This window comes from Polyodon spathula, chromosome 18 (genome assembly GCF_017654505.1).
Source record: "Polyodon spathula isolate WHYD16114869_AA chromosome 18, ASM1765450v1, whole genome shotgun sequence".
NCBI lineage: Eukaryota > Metazoa > Chordata > Actinopteri > Acipenseriformes > Polyodontidae > Polyodon > Polyodon spathula.
In genome coordinates this window covers 24,931,908-24,951,160 of record NC_054551.1, presented here as the reverse complement: position 1 = coordinate 24,951,160, position 19,253 = coordinate 24,931,908, and the positions used below count along the sequence as shown (strand labels likewise).

The following is a 19,253-nucleotide window of genomic DNA, read 5'->3' as shown; positions in this document are numbered from 1 at the left end:
AATAACTGACAGCTCTACAAACACATCTGATGACAGAAAACCATAACTAGAATATTATTCAAAAATAAATACAACAATACACAATTTGTTTAACAAATTGGCAATACAATGGGCTCCAGCAGCAGCAGAATGAACGAGTCCTTCTTCCTGTCAAAGACCTGGTGGTGTGCGCAAAATAACTATTCCAAGTTCTTTTCCACAAGGTCAATATCTGGAGCTTTTTGGCTCTAACCCAAAGCAATACAGTTCATAAGTACCACGGGTACATTATATTTCATACAAAGCAAAATGCATAAGGCAGTACAGACAACAGTTATGACCGCAATAATGCCTGGATTACAGTGTGTCAAAGACAGATATACAGAACCAAATGATGTTCCTGTAAGACTCGGTGGAACCTGCAACTGGTACTTTTCGGGCCAACCTACAATTCTGGTCATTGTGTTTTCAAAATATTTGGAGATACCTTGTGTATCACAGTAACACGCAAAAAGGTTATTGCTAAGTTTCAGTTCATTAAGGGACTGTTTCCTCAGTCCTCTGACACCTGAGAAATCACGTAAAAGTATTGTTTCCATGCTGTTGTGAGACAAGTCCAGGGTCATTGTGTCTGATGGAACTGTACAAGGAGTGGTGGGGTAATTCTGTCCCTACCTTTCCCTGCCAGATGCAGAGATATTATGTCAAGCATTCATCTCCTCTCGATTCGACTAAGGCAACTCTCTCTGGTGGTCTTCCGTTACGTGCCATAAACTGATTGTAGCTGGTGCAAAATGCCACTGCTAGGATCCTTACCAGATGTAAAAAATATGATCACATTACCCCGTGTCTTGCCCAGCTGCACTGGCTACCTCTAAAGTTCTGGATTACTTTCAATATTCTCTTGCTTGCCTACAAGGCCCTTCATCACACAGGTCCAGAGTATCTCTCCAACCTGCTGACCCGCTTTGTCCCTGCACACAAGCTGAGGTCCTCTGACTCTGGCTTGCTTGTTATACCCAATTAAAGTGCACCACACTCGGAAAATGCTCTTTTAGCTTCATGGCCCAGACTCTCTGGAACTCTCTCCCAGATTTAATGCGTGCAGCTCTCACAGTCGCTCGCTTCAAATGAACTCAGACCCAGTTGTTCTCTCTTGCTTTTTAAGCCTGATCAGTTATTCAAAGTTGTCCAAATTGCTATTTCAGGTTTCTCACTCCATCTGATTCTGTATAACACACACATCCACAATGTCTACAATTCACATCCTAGCCCTGTATTTAATGTATTAGTTTTTTTTTTTTTTTACTGTTTGTATTTAATGGACTATGCCCTGTATTTCACTGAATTTAATATATTATGCATTGTTCCTCATTATCTTGTAAAGTGCTTTGTGATGGTGGTCCACTATGAAAGGCACTATAGAAAATAAAGATTGATTGATTGATATTTGACTTTTACATCCTGAAGCAAAAATACATTTTTACATTACTGTATTAACATTCTTTATGAGAAACTTGGTTTCTCCTCATGTCTTGTGTAATCTAAGCTTGTAAATGTCACTGTTTTTAACGGGACACGATCACATTGGCTGGTACATGGACCGGCTGATTCAGAAGCTCCTGCACATGTGCAGAAGTGGATTAAACCAAAACATCTGAAACACACAGACCAAACATTAGGATAAAACAACACACTGATTAATCATTGAATACATGATACAGTTTGTATTGAAATTTGCAGGGTAATATTTCTTACATTCGATGCTTGAGCTTGGAGGCCAACGTGGGAGCATGGAGCTCCCATGAGAAGGCTGAATGGAGATGCTAGATGCGCATCAATACATCAATGCTGCAAGATGGCACAAAGCATGCCAGCAATGCCTTTTGAAAGACGCATACAGCATTCAGTGAAGCGTGCATTTTCACAAGCTAATCTTTCTCCTATACAGGTGTGTTTCCCTTGTTGGACACTTCAATATAAGGAATTGCTCTGCATTGTAAGCTTCAGTCATGTATTTGTTTTCCACAGTATACTTTTTTTTTTTTTTTGCTGAATTTTACTTCACTTTGATTTAATGACTTTGTTATTGAGCTTGATAATAAATAATATTCGGTATACCACAAGACGTTTGTTTATTTAATATTATTTTAAAATCGATATATAGAAATATAAAAAAATTAAGCTTTTCGTGCCCAAAGAATATCAGTTGTACTTCATGCCATGTTTCTCTGGCTGTATTTGGCTCCTAAGCTTTGGCACAGGAGCAATCAAACAGCACAATTTCTTCTTATCAAGACAGATATTCTTCTAAAGAAGTTATTTTTCTTCTTCATACGAGATTCCCGGGATTCTTTAACTTCTTTATTGCCCTTATTATTTGGTTTTGGCAGAAACATTCCAAAGATGCAGAAGCAGGAAGGCTCTTCAATTTCCGCCTCTTCTCTTTCCATCTTCCTAGTAGATTTTTCAATGGGTACAGTTTCACTTAGAGTGATTGGCCTGCTATGTGTGTCAGGGCATTTTGGCAACAATGGTAAATGATGAGTGACCCTTTCCTCCTACAAAAAGAAGAAGTTGTCAGTACTATGAAAATGCAGAACAGAATCCATAGCATGTAGAATTTAATTTTATAGCAAATGCCAATACATAGTTTAAGAAAACAAGTGGTTTCCAAGGCAAAATGTTAGTACTGTGAAAAGTAGGTTAAATATTGTTATACCAAGCTATGACATCATACACTGATTATTATGACCTACATTGTGATGTCATTTTTTTCCACATTATAAACGGATAATCATTCTATGGATAAAAGCATGACATTTTGCATACATAGAGATAATAATCAGAAATAATCTTACCGAATCTTTATTCTGGTGCACAATGTAGGAATCACTTGTCTTGTCCAAAGGATCAAACAACAGTTTCTCCTCAGCTGCATTGCTCTTCTGCCATGTTTTCACAGTGTTTTTCTGGAGTGCTTCCTGTTTGTTACATTCCTCGTTACTGCTACCCTTGAACATTTCTGACAAATCCATTGCCCAGGATTCACATTCTTCAATATCTTCATCTAGGGGGCTCAGATCTGCCTCAATTCCCTTTTCCTTCGTTTCTTTCTGCTGCTCAGAAAAGTCAGCATGCTCTCTTTTCAACCCTTCTGAATTGCTTAGGAGTTTAACACTGCTCTCCTCTGTCACTGTTGCATTAGTGTTAATATTCAGTCTCTTCTTTTCCTGCAGCTCCAGTCCATGGAAAAGGTTACTTTCTTTCTGCTTACCGTTAATATATTTGCATGCCCTTTCATTAACCTCTACTGTGGATGGGTTGCTAAAAACTTTACCCCCTTCTTCATTTCCATCTATATTAGAAGAGTCTTTGAATGGGACAACCTCTGGTAGAACTTCAGGTAATGGAGACCTGTTTTCAATAGCAGCTTCTGCGATTTTTATAACAGTATGAGTAAAGCTTGATGAACATTCATCTTCTGAATCATCACTAGACATTAACTCCAATTTGAACATCTATATAGTAGAAAGTAAATTAATGTTATTAAGTCACAGATCTGCTATTTAAAAATTCTGCACACTACAATATAAGATTCACATTGAGTAAGCATTGGCTTGATCATAGATGTGTAACATAATGGTGTATGAAATCATTCACAAGTATTGGGGCAGAGGTGGTACTGTGATTAGCACTCACATTGTCGTTTGTCACGTATGACTCTTCCCTCTCCAGCAGGCAGAAAGGAGCCATTGGATCCTCATTATATCTAAAGCTGCAGGGATCCACCATCTTTGCTTCTTTCTGAAAGTATTTACACATTATGTTTATGGGATAGCTGTAGATTACTCTAGATAAGAGTTGTCTAGATGTAGATTTTGGTTAGGAAACCTAACTAGTGTAGTAACCACACTACTTTATAGCCTTTTGAATCAGTGTCCATACATTTGCTGTTATGAACCTATAGTATCAGTGCAGACCATGAATAATGGAGAAACAATTCTGGTGAGCCGTCTTTCAATAGTTGCTCTATTCTTCATCATTTTTTTTCTACTAGAAGTGAATTTTACAAAAACATGATGAATGTTGTTGGCTCTCCTGTACTTCATACTCACCTGCTTGAAGTCTTCCGAATCTTGAGCTACAGAGTCCCATTCTCTCATCTCATAAACCTGAAGAACAGAGCATATACAGTGTACAAGTGTTACATAATGCTTGCACACATCTCACTGTCTTCAGCAAAGTCAAGCAACAAAACAATATGTAATGGAATTAATTACAACTAACAATCAGAGACAAGCAGAAGGAAATATTGTAATTGCCTGCCTTAGGGTTACTTGTAAGCAAATTAAATATCTGGTTGTAGCCACAACACAGACTCCATTTACTGATAAGTAAGCTAAAGAAGACAAAAGCTTGTTAAAAAATATCGTGAGGGTTACTTACAGTGTCCAGTCCTGGTCTGGTACTATTAGGTGGTTGAGGGCCATATTTCACACTTACACACTTCCTGTTGCAGAAGCCATATTCCTCATTATCAGAACTTATCAGCCCTGGATTTTTCTTATTATTCCCTTCATCACCCCCACTGGAGTCCTTTAGGTCAAGTCCATTTACAGTCTGTTCCAGCCTCATCTCATCCAGATCACCGTTGAGCTAAAAACTACAAAAATATGTAGTCGGGCATGCGCAATCAAGTCAATGTTCATTACCTTGATCTAGTCTAGGTTATTTAGTGGACTTTAGAATTGCTCAATGTGCTATCCTTTTCAAGAACAAATGTAGGTCTTATCCAATTCAAATAAAGCGGAGATGCACGGTTTGACCACAAAAGATAAATCTTGGTGTTCTAGGAAGGAGAACACAAACAACACCTTCAGACAAGGGACAACAGTGAATATAAACCACATGGCCCTTTTACTAGTAAAATAGACAGAGTCATTCATTTAGAAGAAAATAACTATTTAAGAACATTATATACAGGTTGTTTTTTTGGGGTTTTTTTTGACATATTGATAACAGTGATGGGTTCAAGATAAAGGTAGGTTTGCATGTAGTTTTGTTTGGTTTAAAATGGAACCCACTGTACAGTTTTTAAGAATGGGTTTCTATGGAACCCAAACAAAATTAGGGCTTTCTGAAATAAATCGTATTATTGTATATGACATGCATAGGAACCTGTAAGAAACATATAAATAATTAAAAAAGAGATATGTTATGAAAAGGAATTTTAAAGGTAAAAGAAGAACATACTTTTTCTATTTAGAGATTTCAGGACTGTAATAGGTAATAAATGAAACAATACTTTATAAAGAGAGAGAAACAAAAGAAAAGACTGGTACAAAATAATAAAATGAATGAAATAAATAATAACCAGAAACAAAATTTGGTGGTGATCGAATTGATTAAAATGTACTTTTTCTATGTCTTAAAGAAATATTTATATAAATTTTACAAAATCCTTATAACATAGACTGCTTAACCATAAAATATTATGTATTTTTCTAATATTTAAATAAAATCTTCACCCAATAATAATGCACTCCCTCCTACAAGCGTCTCACTCCTTCAGTCTCAGATTTTCAACTTGCCAATGTGGTTTTAGCCACACGTGCCTCACAATGGACCACACGTCGTTTCCATGGTAACATCCACAATAATTTTGGAAGTCACAGAAGTCTGCAGCTGTACCTTTATGATGCGCACCCAGACAACTAGTAAGAGTGGCATCAAAACATGTCAGCTCCTTAATGATGTGCTAACATTTAAATATTTGGTAGGTTGTGTAAGTATAATGTAAAGTTATATATGGTACACTTTTATGGGATGACATTCTTCAAAAATATATAATACCTAATAGATTCTGGATATTGTGTATTGTATTCAACAAAAATAAACAACACACGTGTTGGCCCTTCTGTTTCTGTCACTATAGTTCTATATTAGTCAGCACCCTTTCTGCAGGAAGTACTGTACATTGTTTCCTGCACAATCAAAATCATTAGTTTGTAAAGGAGACATAAAAGTTAAAATAGTGCTTCCTACTCCAATTTTATCATTTGGGCTTACATGTAGTAGACCAGCAATCTTTGACACGAATGTGCATTTTCGTTTAAGAGTTGTTTCTAAACCTTGTTGAAAGCAGAAATGCGTGAATTCAGTTTCTATAGACCAGGAGAGCACATCTGCATTGACCTGGTCTCAATGGAGAATATGTATACAGTACATTAATGACCTTCTGAATTAAGGAGATGGATCTCTCTCTATGTTGTGAATGTAGAATAAAACAACAGGATGCACAGAGCAAGATAATGACCGTTTATTAAAGTGATTATTTAAAAATGACAGATTGTGTACCACACATTCCCGCAGTCACCCAGTCCCAGCTTTTCAATCTCAGCAACAGATATTACCAAGCTACTGAGCCGTGGAGACAAGGCCCAGACTGGGAAGTCTTCTCACCTGGACTCATGGGACACCTGACCACTAGGGATCCCTGTAGAGTGATAAGGAGAATTTCCAGCTGGTTTACCTCCTTAACCTCACAGGAGCCAATATACTTCAGCTCTCCCACCAAGCTTAGCATTTTTGATCCTTCTCATCACGGTAAGAAATGTATCATTCTCTGTACAATTTGATGTCAGAGAGGCGTTGCAGATTGATGTCATTTTATTTAGAATTGATTCTGGGCAGACAACTATATCAGAAAGGGTTGGTAGTTAAGGGGTTATTCCATAAACCTTTTCATAATATTTCTTTCCTTACCTATGTAATATACAACAATGTGCGTTTTGTGTAATTCTCTATCAGTGTTTACTTCTTTTATCATTGTTACTAACTAATGCTATTTTTTTCCATAAATCAGTGTCAAAGGAAGCAGACATTACAGGTGCATGCCCCTAGTGGTAACATTTCAAATTACCTCACTTAAGCTTTTATCTACAGACCCAGTGGGTGAAAAGGGTGATTTTTCCTAGAATAGTTATAAAGCATGGTAAATAATGATAAAACAGATACAACACTAAAGAATGCTTGAGAACGCACACAAATGTAAATGTAGATATTTTGTAAGATGGCTATGAAGCTCCAGACTCTTTTTCAAGTGTGCTAATGATAAACTCCCTGTTTTCCGAGACCCACTCGGAGAAGCTCTGTATCTCGGGACACAGAGAGGAAGTTATTGCACCGTTCATTTTCTGGGCACCTTTTTTCCAGAATTCAAACATGTTGCCAAAGTCCTGGCCACCGGGGCCTTTATAATCCGCCACGAATGTTTTTACAGAAATCTGTAACCGTAAAAAAATAAATAAATAAATAAATAAATAAATAAATCAAATAAAAACTGGGCAAAAAAGCATCACATTTGAAATTCAGCATTATCAACCTGTTTTGATATCAATTTAATAATACAGTGCTCCCCTTTATGAGGTGGCCCGTTATACTGCAGAACAGGTTATAAAGTGGTACGGTCAGGGCTCCCATTTGCCCCATAATGCCATTACACTAACTCTAGTATTCTCATTATAAAGTGGAACACAAACAGCACAGTCTCTTTACTATGGCTCCCGACTACAGTGTTATAAAGAGGGAGCACTGTATGTTTTTAGAAACATTAATCATTTGTTTGTGTTTAATTTATTATGAATCTGGGGAAGACATATCCCAACTGAACACAGCTATTGTTGAATATTTAAGGAAGGATTTAGAAACATGTCTTGTAAACATCACTATAGTTGTGTATTATTGATTCCATGTCTTACCCTTGAATCCTTAAACTGTTTGGGGTGCAGGTGCTTTGTTAGGATTGCTGCATACTCATCGATCCTCATCTTGTCAGCTGACAGAAGGCAACTCTTTCTGATCCAGTTGTGGGAATGTTTAAGTATGGCTGTCACAATGGGACCAACTTGCTTGATGCTTATGCTGTCCATGGCTGTTTCTCCCATAGGAATAGCTACCAACCAAACACAATGTTAACAAACTGAACACCCAAAAGATAAGCATACTAGAAAATGTTCTAGTTCGAGTTTTAGGGTCAATTACTGTATACTACAGCCAACATATAAAATACACCTTAAAGTGTTACTGAACAGGCTGTAGGGTTTAAAACACAATTTGTTACTTTCTCTATATTTCTGCTTTATATGTATTTGCAACATAATTGCAATTGTTTTGACATTCTTATTAACACAATTTATTTCACATCAGTTATGCATTTCATCTTCCTGTCAAAATGGCAGCAATGGCAGCTTCAATCCAACCTGTTCAGTCAGTCATGCATATTCATAAACCTGTTCCCGCCCCACCTATGCTTGAGCTAGTAGGTAGGAAAGGTGAACCAATCAAAATGCTGATCTTTGGGAGAGGAGCCAGGAACCAATCAAATGTTTCTGATTGAACAGCTTGGATTTTAGCAGGGAATTCAGACTTTGACAGGAAGGCCCGATGATAATAATTGATTTATGACCTGGGATATGTTAATAAAAATATCAAAACAATCACAGTTATGTGGAAAAAGATATTGCAGGAATACGTACAACAAAGCAGAAAACTAGAGAAAGTAATGTGTTGTGTTTTAAACCCTACAGCCTGTTCAGTAACATTTTAATATACTGGAGAAGATTATGTAGGAGTAGAGAGATTATTTAATAAAAGGGAACCTGTTAATATAAAGACTTCTCAACCTTAGCTGTAATGGGTTAGTACCATGATGAGATAAGCATACAATACTGGAGCCTGCTTCCTTGTATTTTGAAAGCTGCTTTCCTAATTATGAAAAAAAAACAAAAAACATTAGGCCTCATAGAACATGTCTGTCTCATCTTACCTATCTTGTAACAGTCAATCCCAGTCTGTGCTGGTTTGAAGGAAGTCAGCAAGTGCTCGTAATAGAAGGGAGCAATGAGCTCAGTCTTGGGCAGTCCAATTTCGTTCATGTAGTCGTTAATGCATGCCTTGGCATCCATGTGTCTTGCTGGCAGACCATACCTCCTGTGCACATGGTGACTGCCCCGGAACACCAAGTGATTTATGTTGTGCTGTTTACAAGCATCAGCCATTTTATAACCTTGTTGAATCTCGCACTGCAAAAAAAAAAAAAAAAAAAGTCCTCTTGATCAAACTTAGTAGAACATGGTGGATCCTTTTAATATGCTGTAGAGCAAAATATTTTAGCTAGAAAAATGTATGTTAGTGCTTGAAAGTGATAATGAATAGAATTAATCTAAGGACAACGTACCTGTAAGGGATCTGCAGCTGTGAAATCAGTACTTGTCACAGCGAAGCACTTGACTGCTCCTTTTAAAGCTTCCTGAATGCTTGTTGAGTTGTTGAATTCCACACTCACTGTCTCGGCCCCGGACACCTGCAGACGCTGTGCCAAAGGGCTGCCAAGTTCCTGAACCACCGCACGCACCTTGAAAGTGCCATCCTGAAGCAGAGCAACCGCAACACTGTGTCCTTCCTCCGCATCAGCACCAAACACTGTCACCGTGTCCATAATCTGGAGGCAAAAACAAGAAATACAACCAAATAGAAATCAGGCACACTCACTTGCATTAGTCATTAAATTTACAATAGTCATTAAAAAAAATTAAAAATAAAAGATTTTAACCATATATATTAAGACTAGGGTTTAAAAAGTGGAACCAAAAATTCCAAATACCACATTTTAAATAGATTATCACCAATTAAAAAAAAAAACACATTTCTGTCCAGAATGTGGCAAAAGCAAAAAACGCATTTAAATAAATAAATAATATCAACACATACAAAGTCATATAACAATGTGTATTCATTTAGTTGTGAGTACTAATGATATTGCCTAGATCAACTTTTGTTATTTTAATGGGACTGTTTCCTGACCAGAATGAGATTTCCTGGAGACAAACGTTCTAAAGTATCTGTGTTAAAATGGTCTGATTAATGGCAACACGCATACCAATACATAACACAATAGTGGCAATTGAAGATATTTATGGTCTGATCTTACGACGTGATCATGACTTACCAAGAGATCTGCGTTTCCCTTGATTTCTTTTCTTCTCCTGCAATGCTTGCTCAGATTCTGAGCAGCTGATTTTCTCTGCACAGTTCTGTTGTCACTCTGCTTCCATGGTAACTCTCAAGGCAAGACTTGCCTCCTCTTGGCAAACTGATGGAAAAACTAGTCTGACACAATGGCTATTCAGGGTTACAGCAAAATAGCTGTTGCAGCCTCATACGGCTTTTCTTCTCTTGGGGCTGTTCACACTTATTTTGTGAAAACAGTATGTTCAGAAATGTAACATTTCTATGGATTCCTTAAACTTCTAATGTTCATTAAAACACCCATTATTCTTAAAGAGCCTTTGGGATGGAGTGCCATAGATATATGGCACTATATAAAAGGAATTATGTTTGTTCCCCAAGATGTTACCTGTAGGAATTAGAGCACTGCAGTGAAGCGCTGTTGCACACTTTATTAAACACAAAACAAATAAACACAGTGTGAGGGCCAAAACAAATGTTCAATCAAAATAAAGGGTTGGCGTTCACCTTCACTGTGAAACTCACTCACAGGCTTTCGGTCTCCTTTTATACATGTGGCTATTCCCCAGTTAGCACCAATTACATTATTGGGGAACAGCCACATTTGTGATTGCTGACAGGGACGGATTTAACCCCATCCCTGCCAACCGTAAATTCCCACACACAAACAAGACAGTATAAATTTTTGTTACTAACTGATACGAAGTCAAGTCTATGCAAAGACTGAAAAATGAAAAAGTGTAATAGTAATAGTAATAATAAGGCAAGGGAATACTGAACCTTTCAACTACTTTAGATCATTCTGAAAACATCACATTCGCAGCATTATACTGTAATGGTCATAATTAATCACAATGGAACATTTCCACCAGACTTACTGCGGTTGAAATAGTTAGTCTCAGCTGATCTTGTATGGCTTTCCTGTATGCAAAACCCTTGCCTCACAGGTCCTGTAAATTTAGTAACAGGATGACCACGGAGGTTGTCATTCATTGTGGCACAGTCAGTCTACTAATAGCAAGCTGTCCTGAAGCAGACCACATTCCCAGCCTGGATACAGAACCATGTCGCTAGTAGAGACCATCAGGCAGTGGGATGAAGGGGTGGCTGCAGCAGACAAGAAGGACTGGCCAGCAGCCTTCCAAATTTTTTGTGAGATACAGGAGCCCAACTCCAAAATTTACTTTAACATCGGCTGCCTCTGCTTGATAAATGGAGACCTAAACGCAACTGAAAAGGTGAGTATATATATATGTGGGTTTTTTTTTTGGTTTAAGTGCAGGGTAAAAAGTAGTCACAGCTGGGTTCAGAAAGTAACAGGTTTGGATCCACTGTAGTTTTGAAATCACTTTAGCATTCTATATGAGTACACAATGTGCACAAGAAAGCTTTGTTGCATTTAAAGGGGAAGTATCAATTAAATATTTTTAAAAAATGAACCACAGGCAACTTTAGTTTTTTCGTTAATCGTTGATGTTGAAATGGTTGTTAAATAATATAATCCCATCTCCTCAGCCTCTTATCTATGAATAATTCACCAAAACAGTATAAGCATATTAATCATAACCAGTAATTGTTACTTAACTCAGTGTAAAGTGAAATAATTTTTTTATGTTTCAGTGGAGTAACACAAAAAAATGCAAATCATTATAAAAAGGGAAGTGAATGTACAATTCTAAAGTAAAACTTTTTAAAAAGTTGTCAAAACTGGTCCAGCAGAAAAATAGCTTCATTTCAATTTCACAATGCATTTCTGAACAGAGTAATGGAGTTTTTCCTTTTTCATGGTGTAATTTATTAAATTCTGAGCTTCTTACCAGTTTTTACTGACTCGTTTCTATTATTCACTGTCCTAGAAAATGGGCTCCTGATGTGGAGCACCTGCATTGTTCTCAATCACTACTGCTTTTCATTTTCCACAGGCCTTTGACAACAGCATATGCAAGGACAAACATTTAGCTGTTGCCTTTTTCCAGAGGGGCATAACTTTTTACAAAAAACAAAAGTAAGTCAGTCAGAACTGTATTTCAGTTAAATATAAACATGACTTGGCTTACTCCAAAGGGATTTCAAACGGAAATTATGTTTTTATTTTTTTATACAATTTATTTTACCCTGACAACCTCAAGTGTACCTGTTGAATGCTGTTCTGTTCGTTCTACACTTAACCCACTTGATATGAGACAGTTTCCGGACAATTTGTAAAGTACAGCACTGGTTTGTTTCCATTTCATTAGCATAACATTGACAATACATTCCCTGTTGCTTTCACGACAACGTTTATTATTTGCATCTGCTGCAGATACGAGGAAGCGCTAAGGGATTTTCAAAAAACCTTTCATGAACTTCGGGGGAACCAGCTGATCGACTACAAGTTGCTCGGTCTGTGGTACAAACTGTATGCCTGTGAGGTATGTCTACAAATCCCACAAGATAAATGAAGCATCTTCCCAAATTAAAATGTTGAGGTGCAAGAACATGCATTGGTATTTAACATTAGGTCGTGGAAATGCATAAAGAGTATAGCCTTCATGGAATTGTTGTTCTTTTACATACTTGCAAACTCCTGTTAGTCTCCCGACCAGACTATAACCTTGGCTACAATTCTAATCTAATGAATGAATCTATATCGATACTTGCTCAAGGATGAAGCTGTACAACAAAGGTATTACAGGTCAACACAAAGCGTGGGTTAAAAAGTAAAGACCAAGGAGATCATAGAAATAACATGACTATCTTGTTAAATTTATCTGATTGAAATAATTATCATTAAATTAAACAGGGATGGGGACACAAGTAAATCCAGCAGCTAAAACTGACTAACCACTCAGCTGATATGAAGTCATTTATTAATCAGCTTTTTCCAGACACCATTATCTGCGTCCCAAAAATAGAAAAAAAAAAAAAAACCTACTGTGTTTTAAATACGATCTTTAGAAGCTTAAATAAAGACTTTTAAACTGAGCATGTTGTTAGCGCACCACTTTAATGATTTTTCTTCTGCTGCTCTCAGACTGCTGAAGTAAATACATGTATACCTCAATCCAATACACTTCAAATAAACAAGATGTGTAGTCACAGGGCAAGTCACCTATGCCTTACTTGTCTTTTTTAATATTTATAGTATTTACTCATTCGGACTACAACTTTTACCTTAAAAAAATGCCCAAAATAGCTGTTTCCAATATGTAATAAGAATGTTCATTCTGGTCTTCCACCCAGGTCCTGCACAACGTGGCTCTGGTTCATGCGCAGCAGAATGAATGGGAGAAGGCGAAGGAGAACCTGCTGAAGGCATTAAACCTGAAGACTGAGGCCAAGCACAGCCACATTGACCGGGCACTGGGATCCATTTTGGTAGGAGTTCCCGCTTGGTTGATTCTGGAAAGGTCAAAGCCAGTTTCTGTGTGCTCTAAACACATTCAATCTGATGTACCAAACAATGTGCCAAACACACTAGCAGAAATATTAAATAAATCAGGCTACACTCGTTTCTGTAACTTCATCTTGTTTTCTTTAGAAACACAAGCTGTTTGATCTGGTGGAACTGCCCATGGGTGAGCTGTTCAGACCAAACAAACACCACGTGGCTCAGCTGGAGAAGAAGGACTACCTGGGCAAGGCCACGGTGAGGGACTTGACTGCAGATTCCTCTCTCCCTTGTGATGGGAAGATTTTTTTTTTTATTTGTTGCTTTTTTGTCTGATCCAGCATTATTTCTTGTATTGAAATGATACTCACCTAGATTTCTCGGTAAGGCTGGGTTATCTGATCTATAGTGAAACTGAAGGACTTATTTTTCAGAACCAGTGATTGCTGCAGGTAAATCTGGGAAATCACTGAGGGGCCAGGACCCGAACACCCCCCCCCCCAGAAAAAAAGATCTAGTATCGTCTTGCTTGACCATATGAAAAAAAAAAATACTTCATATTGCATTTTCCACTCCTAGGTACTTGCTTCAGTCATCCATCAAGATGCATTCTCAGGATTTGCACCTCTTCAACCACAAGTAAGCCGTTTTGTGTATAGTTTGATTCTACTTTAAATCATAGGCATCTGGCACACTATAAACTTCAACTTTGAGCCAGTTCACAGTGCCTGCTCAGAGCTTTAGACCCAGTGAAAACTGTTTCTCTGTGGATATGTTGCACAAGCTTCAGAAAGACATTAGTAAGATGGATTCCAATTTGAATGACTACACCTGAACAAGGATTAACTAACATAAAAAATCCATATAGTTTATTTGTACTTACTGTCTAAAATAAATGCATCTGAAATTTGCTTGTTTGCAGTGTTAATGTTCCTTATTACTCAAAATCGAAAAGATGTGCAGTACTCATGCTAATTAGCATTTTGTTTTCTGACAAACAGGTTCAATCAGCCCCTACCAGACACAAAACACCAGAAATATTAAGGTAATTAAACAGCAGTTCAGGGAGATTACGATCTGGGGAGCACCCTGACCAGGGGAGGTAGTGGATAGTTTACCATTGTGTTCTTCAAACCAATCCGGATCAACTTGTGAATACTGTATGAGCAAAGTCAGCAAGATAACTGTTATTACGTAAGTTATCGTGTGTTTTATTTCATGTAGATAGTTAAACTTTAATGAGTCACTGGGAAACAATCAAAAAAGGAGGCTACACTGCCCCCTAGTGGATCAGTCTTATTTTTATTTAAATAAACCTATAAAAAGTCAATCTAAACAATATCCAAGATCATTCAGCTCAATGTGCAAAATTGAAAAATATTAATAAATAAATGCTGCAAACTCGTGGCTTTAAATCTGCTGCTGTGATCTATAGGGTGCTGGAAGGGGAGCCCCATCGCGTACGTTACGAGTTCTTCTCTGAAACAGCAAAGGAGCTGTCACTGTTGCCAGGAAACATTGTCTTTGTGCTGCAGAAAGGGGCTGACAACTGGGCTACTGTGATCTTTAATGGGAAGGTAGGCACCCCCAGCAAAGCACTTCAAAAATGTGAACTCATAAAAACATAGCTATTTAAAGGTTTGTACAGCTCTAATGTTCTTTATTGTGTCCGTCCCATCCCCTCCTTAGAAAGGACTGGTTCCCTACAATTACTTGGAGCCTGTGGAACTGACACTAAGTTCAAAGAAAGAGCAGGTAAAGTGGTATTTCAGTTGGTTTGCGTATTTCAACGTTTCAAAAGGCTGACAAAAGATATTAGCCATACATTTTCTTTGTAAAATTCCTCCGATTCATTTTCATTTTGTATCCCTCATTAGTTCAGGTAATTATATAGAATCAGTTCTAACAAAGGCTGCCAGAATCAGAAATCAAAATTCACAGTTAAAACTATGAAACTAAAATAAGCTGAGTTACCACTGTGTTGTGCAGGAAACTGATCAGAGTGACGATATCCCAAAGCCACCAGAAGATGAACTACCAGAAAGACCAGCAGGTAATTTGCAGTATTTATCATAATCAAATCATATGTACTGCATGTTTAGCTATTTGAAATTGACATGACAGTGGAACTAGTTTTGTACATATGTCAATAAACACTTACTGGTTTTCATTTAGTTTTGGACACCTCAACGCTAAACGCAAAGGAAACTGAAGAATCAAGCGCCAAGGTATACTCCTACAATAATCCGTTTAAACGCAGTCTGCATTTAAACCTTCATTTTTTTTTTTTTTTTTTTTTTTTGGTAATTGAAATTTTAAGCAGTTATGCACAGGCTTACATGAATAACAACTGTACACATATAGACCATATTTATTTAGGGGTCAATAAGAAATATCAATTAAATTTTCATTGTAAACCTTTGGGATGATGTTCCAATCCATACAGAAACTATTGTACTTTTTTGTGCAGGAAGGAGAACACAAGGAATTAAAATCCTGCATTGTTAAAGTACATTTCACATACACAGTGAGCATTCTAGTGAAACTAGGACTCTCATACAGAGACCTCCTAGAACAGGTCTGCAAGAAACTGCAACATCCCCCCAGAGGAATAATCCTGAGGTAGGAGCTGCTTTTCACCTCTAGTTTGCCATTTGGTATCATGTCATTTTACTTGGATAGATGTGTTTAAATGTAGTTAATTACAAGATAGCAAAGTGCTTTTTTTAAACCAGTAGTCCTGTTATTTAACACTAACCAAACATAGTAATTCTGTATAACAGCTTTTTTTTTTTTTTTTTCTTAAAACAGATACAAGAAAAGTAGCAGCAGTGAAAAAGTGTGCCTGGATGAATCAGAAATGGAGACTGCATGGAGCCAAGCACAAAAGGGACATCTTACCCTTTGGTGCGAGTTAACAGAGGTAAGTACAAAAAAAAAAATGGCCCCGAAGCAGCAGAAAGAGTTACTTTCTCATAAATTTAAGGGAATCAAACATGAAGGAACAATTCTGCTTTTTTATGGTAATTAGGAATAACAACACATTACTTGATAGTGAAAGCAGACCAATGGGTAAATTGTCAAATATTTTCCAACAGTTCCTGTATTGTGTCAAAATAGATCACCATCTTCTATATGTACAGTATTATCAATATTATCAATAATTTGCAGAACAAAGAAAATTTGCCAAAAGAAGATTTCACCCTATTAGTTGCCCTTCATTGCTATAAGGCCACACAGCCAGAGGATTTGGAGTTCCAAACAGGGGATATTATCACTCTCCTGTCAAAAGGTATGGCTTCAGGCCATTTTATCTTCTCTTAATTGTTTTAAAATTGATAAAATAAGATCCTTCATGGACCAAACCAAAAGAGTAAATGCAAGTTTTGTGTACATATTTTTTTTTTTACTTTTAAAATGCCAATGATTTTAAGGACAGGTCTGAATCACAAAAAGTGAGTGTTTTACTAGTGTAAAAATCAACTACATCTAATAAAAAAAAAAAAAAAAAAAAAAAAAAAAACAACAGATTTTCTAATGTATATTTCCCAACAGTAAATGAAGAATGGTTCGAAGGACAATGTAAAGGAAAAGTGGGCATCTTCCCAGCTGCTTTTGTTGAAGAATACATTAATGAAGACAGAATAATCTGAAACTGTTCAAGCCCACCCCCGGACTGTTCCTTTGCATCTGTACCCACAAGTGATACCTTTCTCCATATGCTATTAAACAGATTGAAATTTAGAATATTGTACTCTAATCAGTTATTAACAATCAATGTATTATTGTTGGTGATGCTTTGTGTATTCCATGTACTTGTGTATTACTATATGAGAAACACATGCATATTACATTAATCATTTTGTTCTCAAATGAAAAATAAAATACATGTATTAGATCCACTGTTACTCGTATACCATGTTGCAAGAATAAATGAAAGTGAAAACCCATATTGTATACCCATATACACACAGAAAAAGGACCAGGTTTAGCATGACTATCTATTTTATTACTAAACTAGCCTAATACAAAAAAAGCACCACAAAATCCAATAACCTCAAAGTGGGGTTCAACTTAAATGTAATAATTTGTATAAGACCAGGATGAAAATCTATCATGAACATACACACACTACCTAGCTATTTCTACCATGCTGTTTTAAAGGCGCATCTATATATATATATATATATATATATAATCTATATATATATATATATATATATATATATATATATATATATAATATATATATAACACACACTTGACATTTAGGGAGAACATGGTTTACTTTATTAAAAGGCATAGCTGATTGCAGCAGTTTCTGCAGAATGTCTTGCACAGAAAGACAGAAAACACAAAAGCTTTTAAACACAAACCAAATTCTGATGATGAACCCTTTGGCCCGTCTCAGTTGGGGGCTCCTTTTCCAAAAAAATATATAAAAAAAACTCTTAACATTCCAAACACCATATTCTCATGCAGAGGAAATGATTCTCTCCTTGCACCACAACTGGGTGACTGGGACAGGATGGCTGGTATAAAGAATGTTTAATACTGTGCCAAGCTCTATTATTTAGGGTGGAAGTAATGCTCTTATTTGAAAACTGGAATGTTATAGCTGCCGAAATGCAGAATATTTTCTGCATGTTATCTTACAAGATGTTACTGTGTTCGAAGGTCCAAAATGTTCAATAAATAATGATGATTATCAGTTTATAGTGGACACAGAACAGCGGTAAACCTAGAACTATCAAGCCACAACAAGTGAAGCCAGACTATTCCAAGATCAAGGTCACGCATTTGCAGTAATATGCCTTGTTTCCACGTAACTGCCAAAAAACCTAGTTTTTCAATGATCCAGATACAAACAGTACAAGATACACAACTGCTGGGTGATTTTAAACCCAAACTTTTTTTTTTTTTTTAATTTTTGGCCAATGAAAACAAGGCGATGTTGAAACTATACCCAGTTGTAAAGAATGCGATCATGAGGAAACATTGAACCTTTATTATGGCAAAAAGTTTTTTTTTTTTCTGACCCGATACGTCCCAGCCCCCAAACTTTTCTTTTATTTCTTTTTTTTTTTTTTTTTTTTTTTTTTTTTTTTTTTTACTTGAAATGCAACAAGAAAAGCCAATCACAGAGCAAGAAGACATTTCCTTTATAGTTACTCCATTTAACAAAATGCTTTCCTACATGAAAATATAAAGAAATGCTTGTTTTCCCTCATACACATGATAGTTATTCTTTTACCCTTTAAATATCAATTAAAAAAATGTCTCCTTTGCTGCCCAGATTGTAACGAAATAACCATATATATACTTTTCTTACCCTGTATATCTGTGACCCGTAGGTTCTGATCCTGTGAGAAAACTAGAGGATGTCTACATTTAATTACATTTAGTCTTTTCACTTCTGCTGCAGCTTTGTAGTACCAACCCGGTCTTTTTTTTTTTAGGAGAATTGCAAACAAGCATTGCATTGCTGTCAATCACATTATTTACCCTCAGATCTGGCTTTGTGCCATGTATTGCTGAACTAGCAGCTTCGCTGGACCCATTTTGCTTTTTAATTATTATTATTGTTTTTAGATGTTTTATTTAAAGACACTGCTCACCAGGATATAAAACTACGAGCCAGTCACAAAGAAAGACACCTAAAGCTGTTTACAGACTATTAAAAAGGCAGCAGAACACGATAAATAAAGAATCAAGCTCTGGTAAACAATAGTAAAATTTCAGATATTATAATCAAACAAGGACGGTGGGGGGGGAGGGGGAATAAAGGAGGAACACCCATTTAAAACCCTGTAAGTAGACGGATGCTTAAACAGTGAACTCCAGTGCACATTACCAGTTTTTTTTGCATGGG

The 19,253-nt window shown here is 36.7% G+C and overlaps 3 protein-coding genes across 3 annotated transcripts; 1 reads left to right on the top strand and 2 right to left on the bottom strand.

Moving 5' to 3' along the window:
- Window positions 1-2,111: 2,111 nt before the first annotated feature.
- On the bottom strand, window positions 2,112-7,829 carry LOC121330629. The gene is made up of 6 exons (XM_041277274.1): window positions 7,743-7,829; window positions 4,429-4,645; window positions 4,098-4,154; window positions 3,682-3,786; window positions 2,841-3,500; window positions 2,112-2,540 (listed from the first exon to the last, which is right to left on the bottom strand). The coding sequence occupies exons 2-6, from the start codon at window positions 4,615-4,617 to the stop codon at window positions 2,250-2,252; spliced, it is 1,302 nt and encodes a 433-aa protein (XP_041133208.1). The 5' UTR covers window positions 4,618-4,645; window positions 7,743-7,829; the 3' UTR covers window positions 2,112-2,249.
- Window positions 7,059-11,004, bottom strand: LOC121330712 (nmrA-like family domain-containing protein 1). Its single transcript, XM_041277435.1, has 5 exons — window positions 10,957-11,004; window positions 9,221-9,484; window positions 8,810-9,065; window positions 7,743-7,936; window positions 7,059-7,268 (listed from the first exon to the last, which is right to left on the bottom strand). Exons 1-5 carry the CDS (start codon window positions 11,002-11,004, stop codon window positions 7,059-7,061), a joined length of 972 nt encoding a protein of 323 aa, XP_041133369.1.
- Window positions 10,994-17,526, top strand: LOC121330627 (neutrophil cytosol factor 2-like). The gene is made up of 15 exons (XM_041277272.1): window positions 10,994-11,249; window positions 11,934-12,016; window positions 12,314-12,422; window positions 13,234-13,368; window positions 13,532-13,639; window positions 13,961-14,020; window positions 14,383-14,426; window positions 14,817-14,958; window positions 15,071-15,136; window positions 15,371-15,434; window positions 15,557-15,609; window positions 15,852-16,003; window positions 16,193-16,304; window positions 16,553-16,673; window positions 16,937-17,526. Exons 1-15 carry the CDS (start codon window positions 11,076-11,078, stop codon window positions 17,032-17,034), a joined length of 1,521 nt encoding a protein of 506 aa, XP_041133206.1. The 5' UTR covers window positions 10,994-11,075; the 3' UTR covers window positions 17,035-17,526.
- Window positions 17,527-19,253: the final 1,727 nt, after the last annotated feature.

What these genes read in the sequence shown, in the direction of transcription:
- LOC121330629 (XM_041277274.1), bottom strand. Translation starts at nt 4,617, where the DNA reads ATGAGGCTGGAACAGACTGTAAATGGACTTGACCTAAAGGACTCCAGT. An exon ending in ATTCGGAAGACTTCAAGCAG is followed by an intron (nt 3,787 to 4,097) that starts GTGAGTATGAAG and finishes AAATACTTTCAG; the next exon opens with AAAGAAGCAAAGATGGTGGA. An exon ending in CATACGTGACAAACGACAAT is followed by an intron (nt 3,501 to 3,681) that starts GTGAGTGCTAAT and finishes TCTACTATATAG; the next exon opens with ATGTTCAAATTGGAGTTAAT.
- LOC121330712 (XM_041277435.1), bottom strand. Translation starts at nt 11,004, where the DNA reads ATGAATGACAACCTCCGTGGTCATCCTGTTACTAAATTTACAGGACCT. An exon ending in CAGCTGCAGATCCCTTACAG is followed by an intron (nt 9,066 to 9,220) that starts GTACGTTGTCCT and finishes TTTTTTTTGCAG; the next exon opens with TGCGAGATTCAACAAGGTTA. An exon ending in AACAGTTTAAGGATTCAAGG is followed by an intron (nt 7,269 to 7,742) that starts GTAAGACATGGA and finishes TTACGGTTACAG; the next exon opens with ATTTCTGTAAAAACATTCGT.
- LOC121330627 (XM_041277272.1), top strand. Translation starts at nt 11,076, where the DNA reads ATGTCGCTAGTAGAGACCATCAGGCAGTGGGATGAAGGGGTGGCTGCA. An exon ending in CTGTGATCTTTAATGGGAAG is followed by an intron (nt 14,959 to 15,070) that starts GTAGGCACCCCC and finishes TCCCCTCCTTAG; the next exon opens with AAAGGACTGGTTCCCTACAA. An exon ending in TAAGTTCAAAGAAAGAGCAG is followed by an intron (nt 15,137 to 15,370) that starts GTAAAGTGGTAT and finishes TGTGTTGTGCAG; the next exon opens with GAAACTGATCAGAGTGACGA.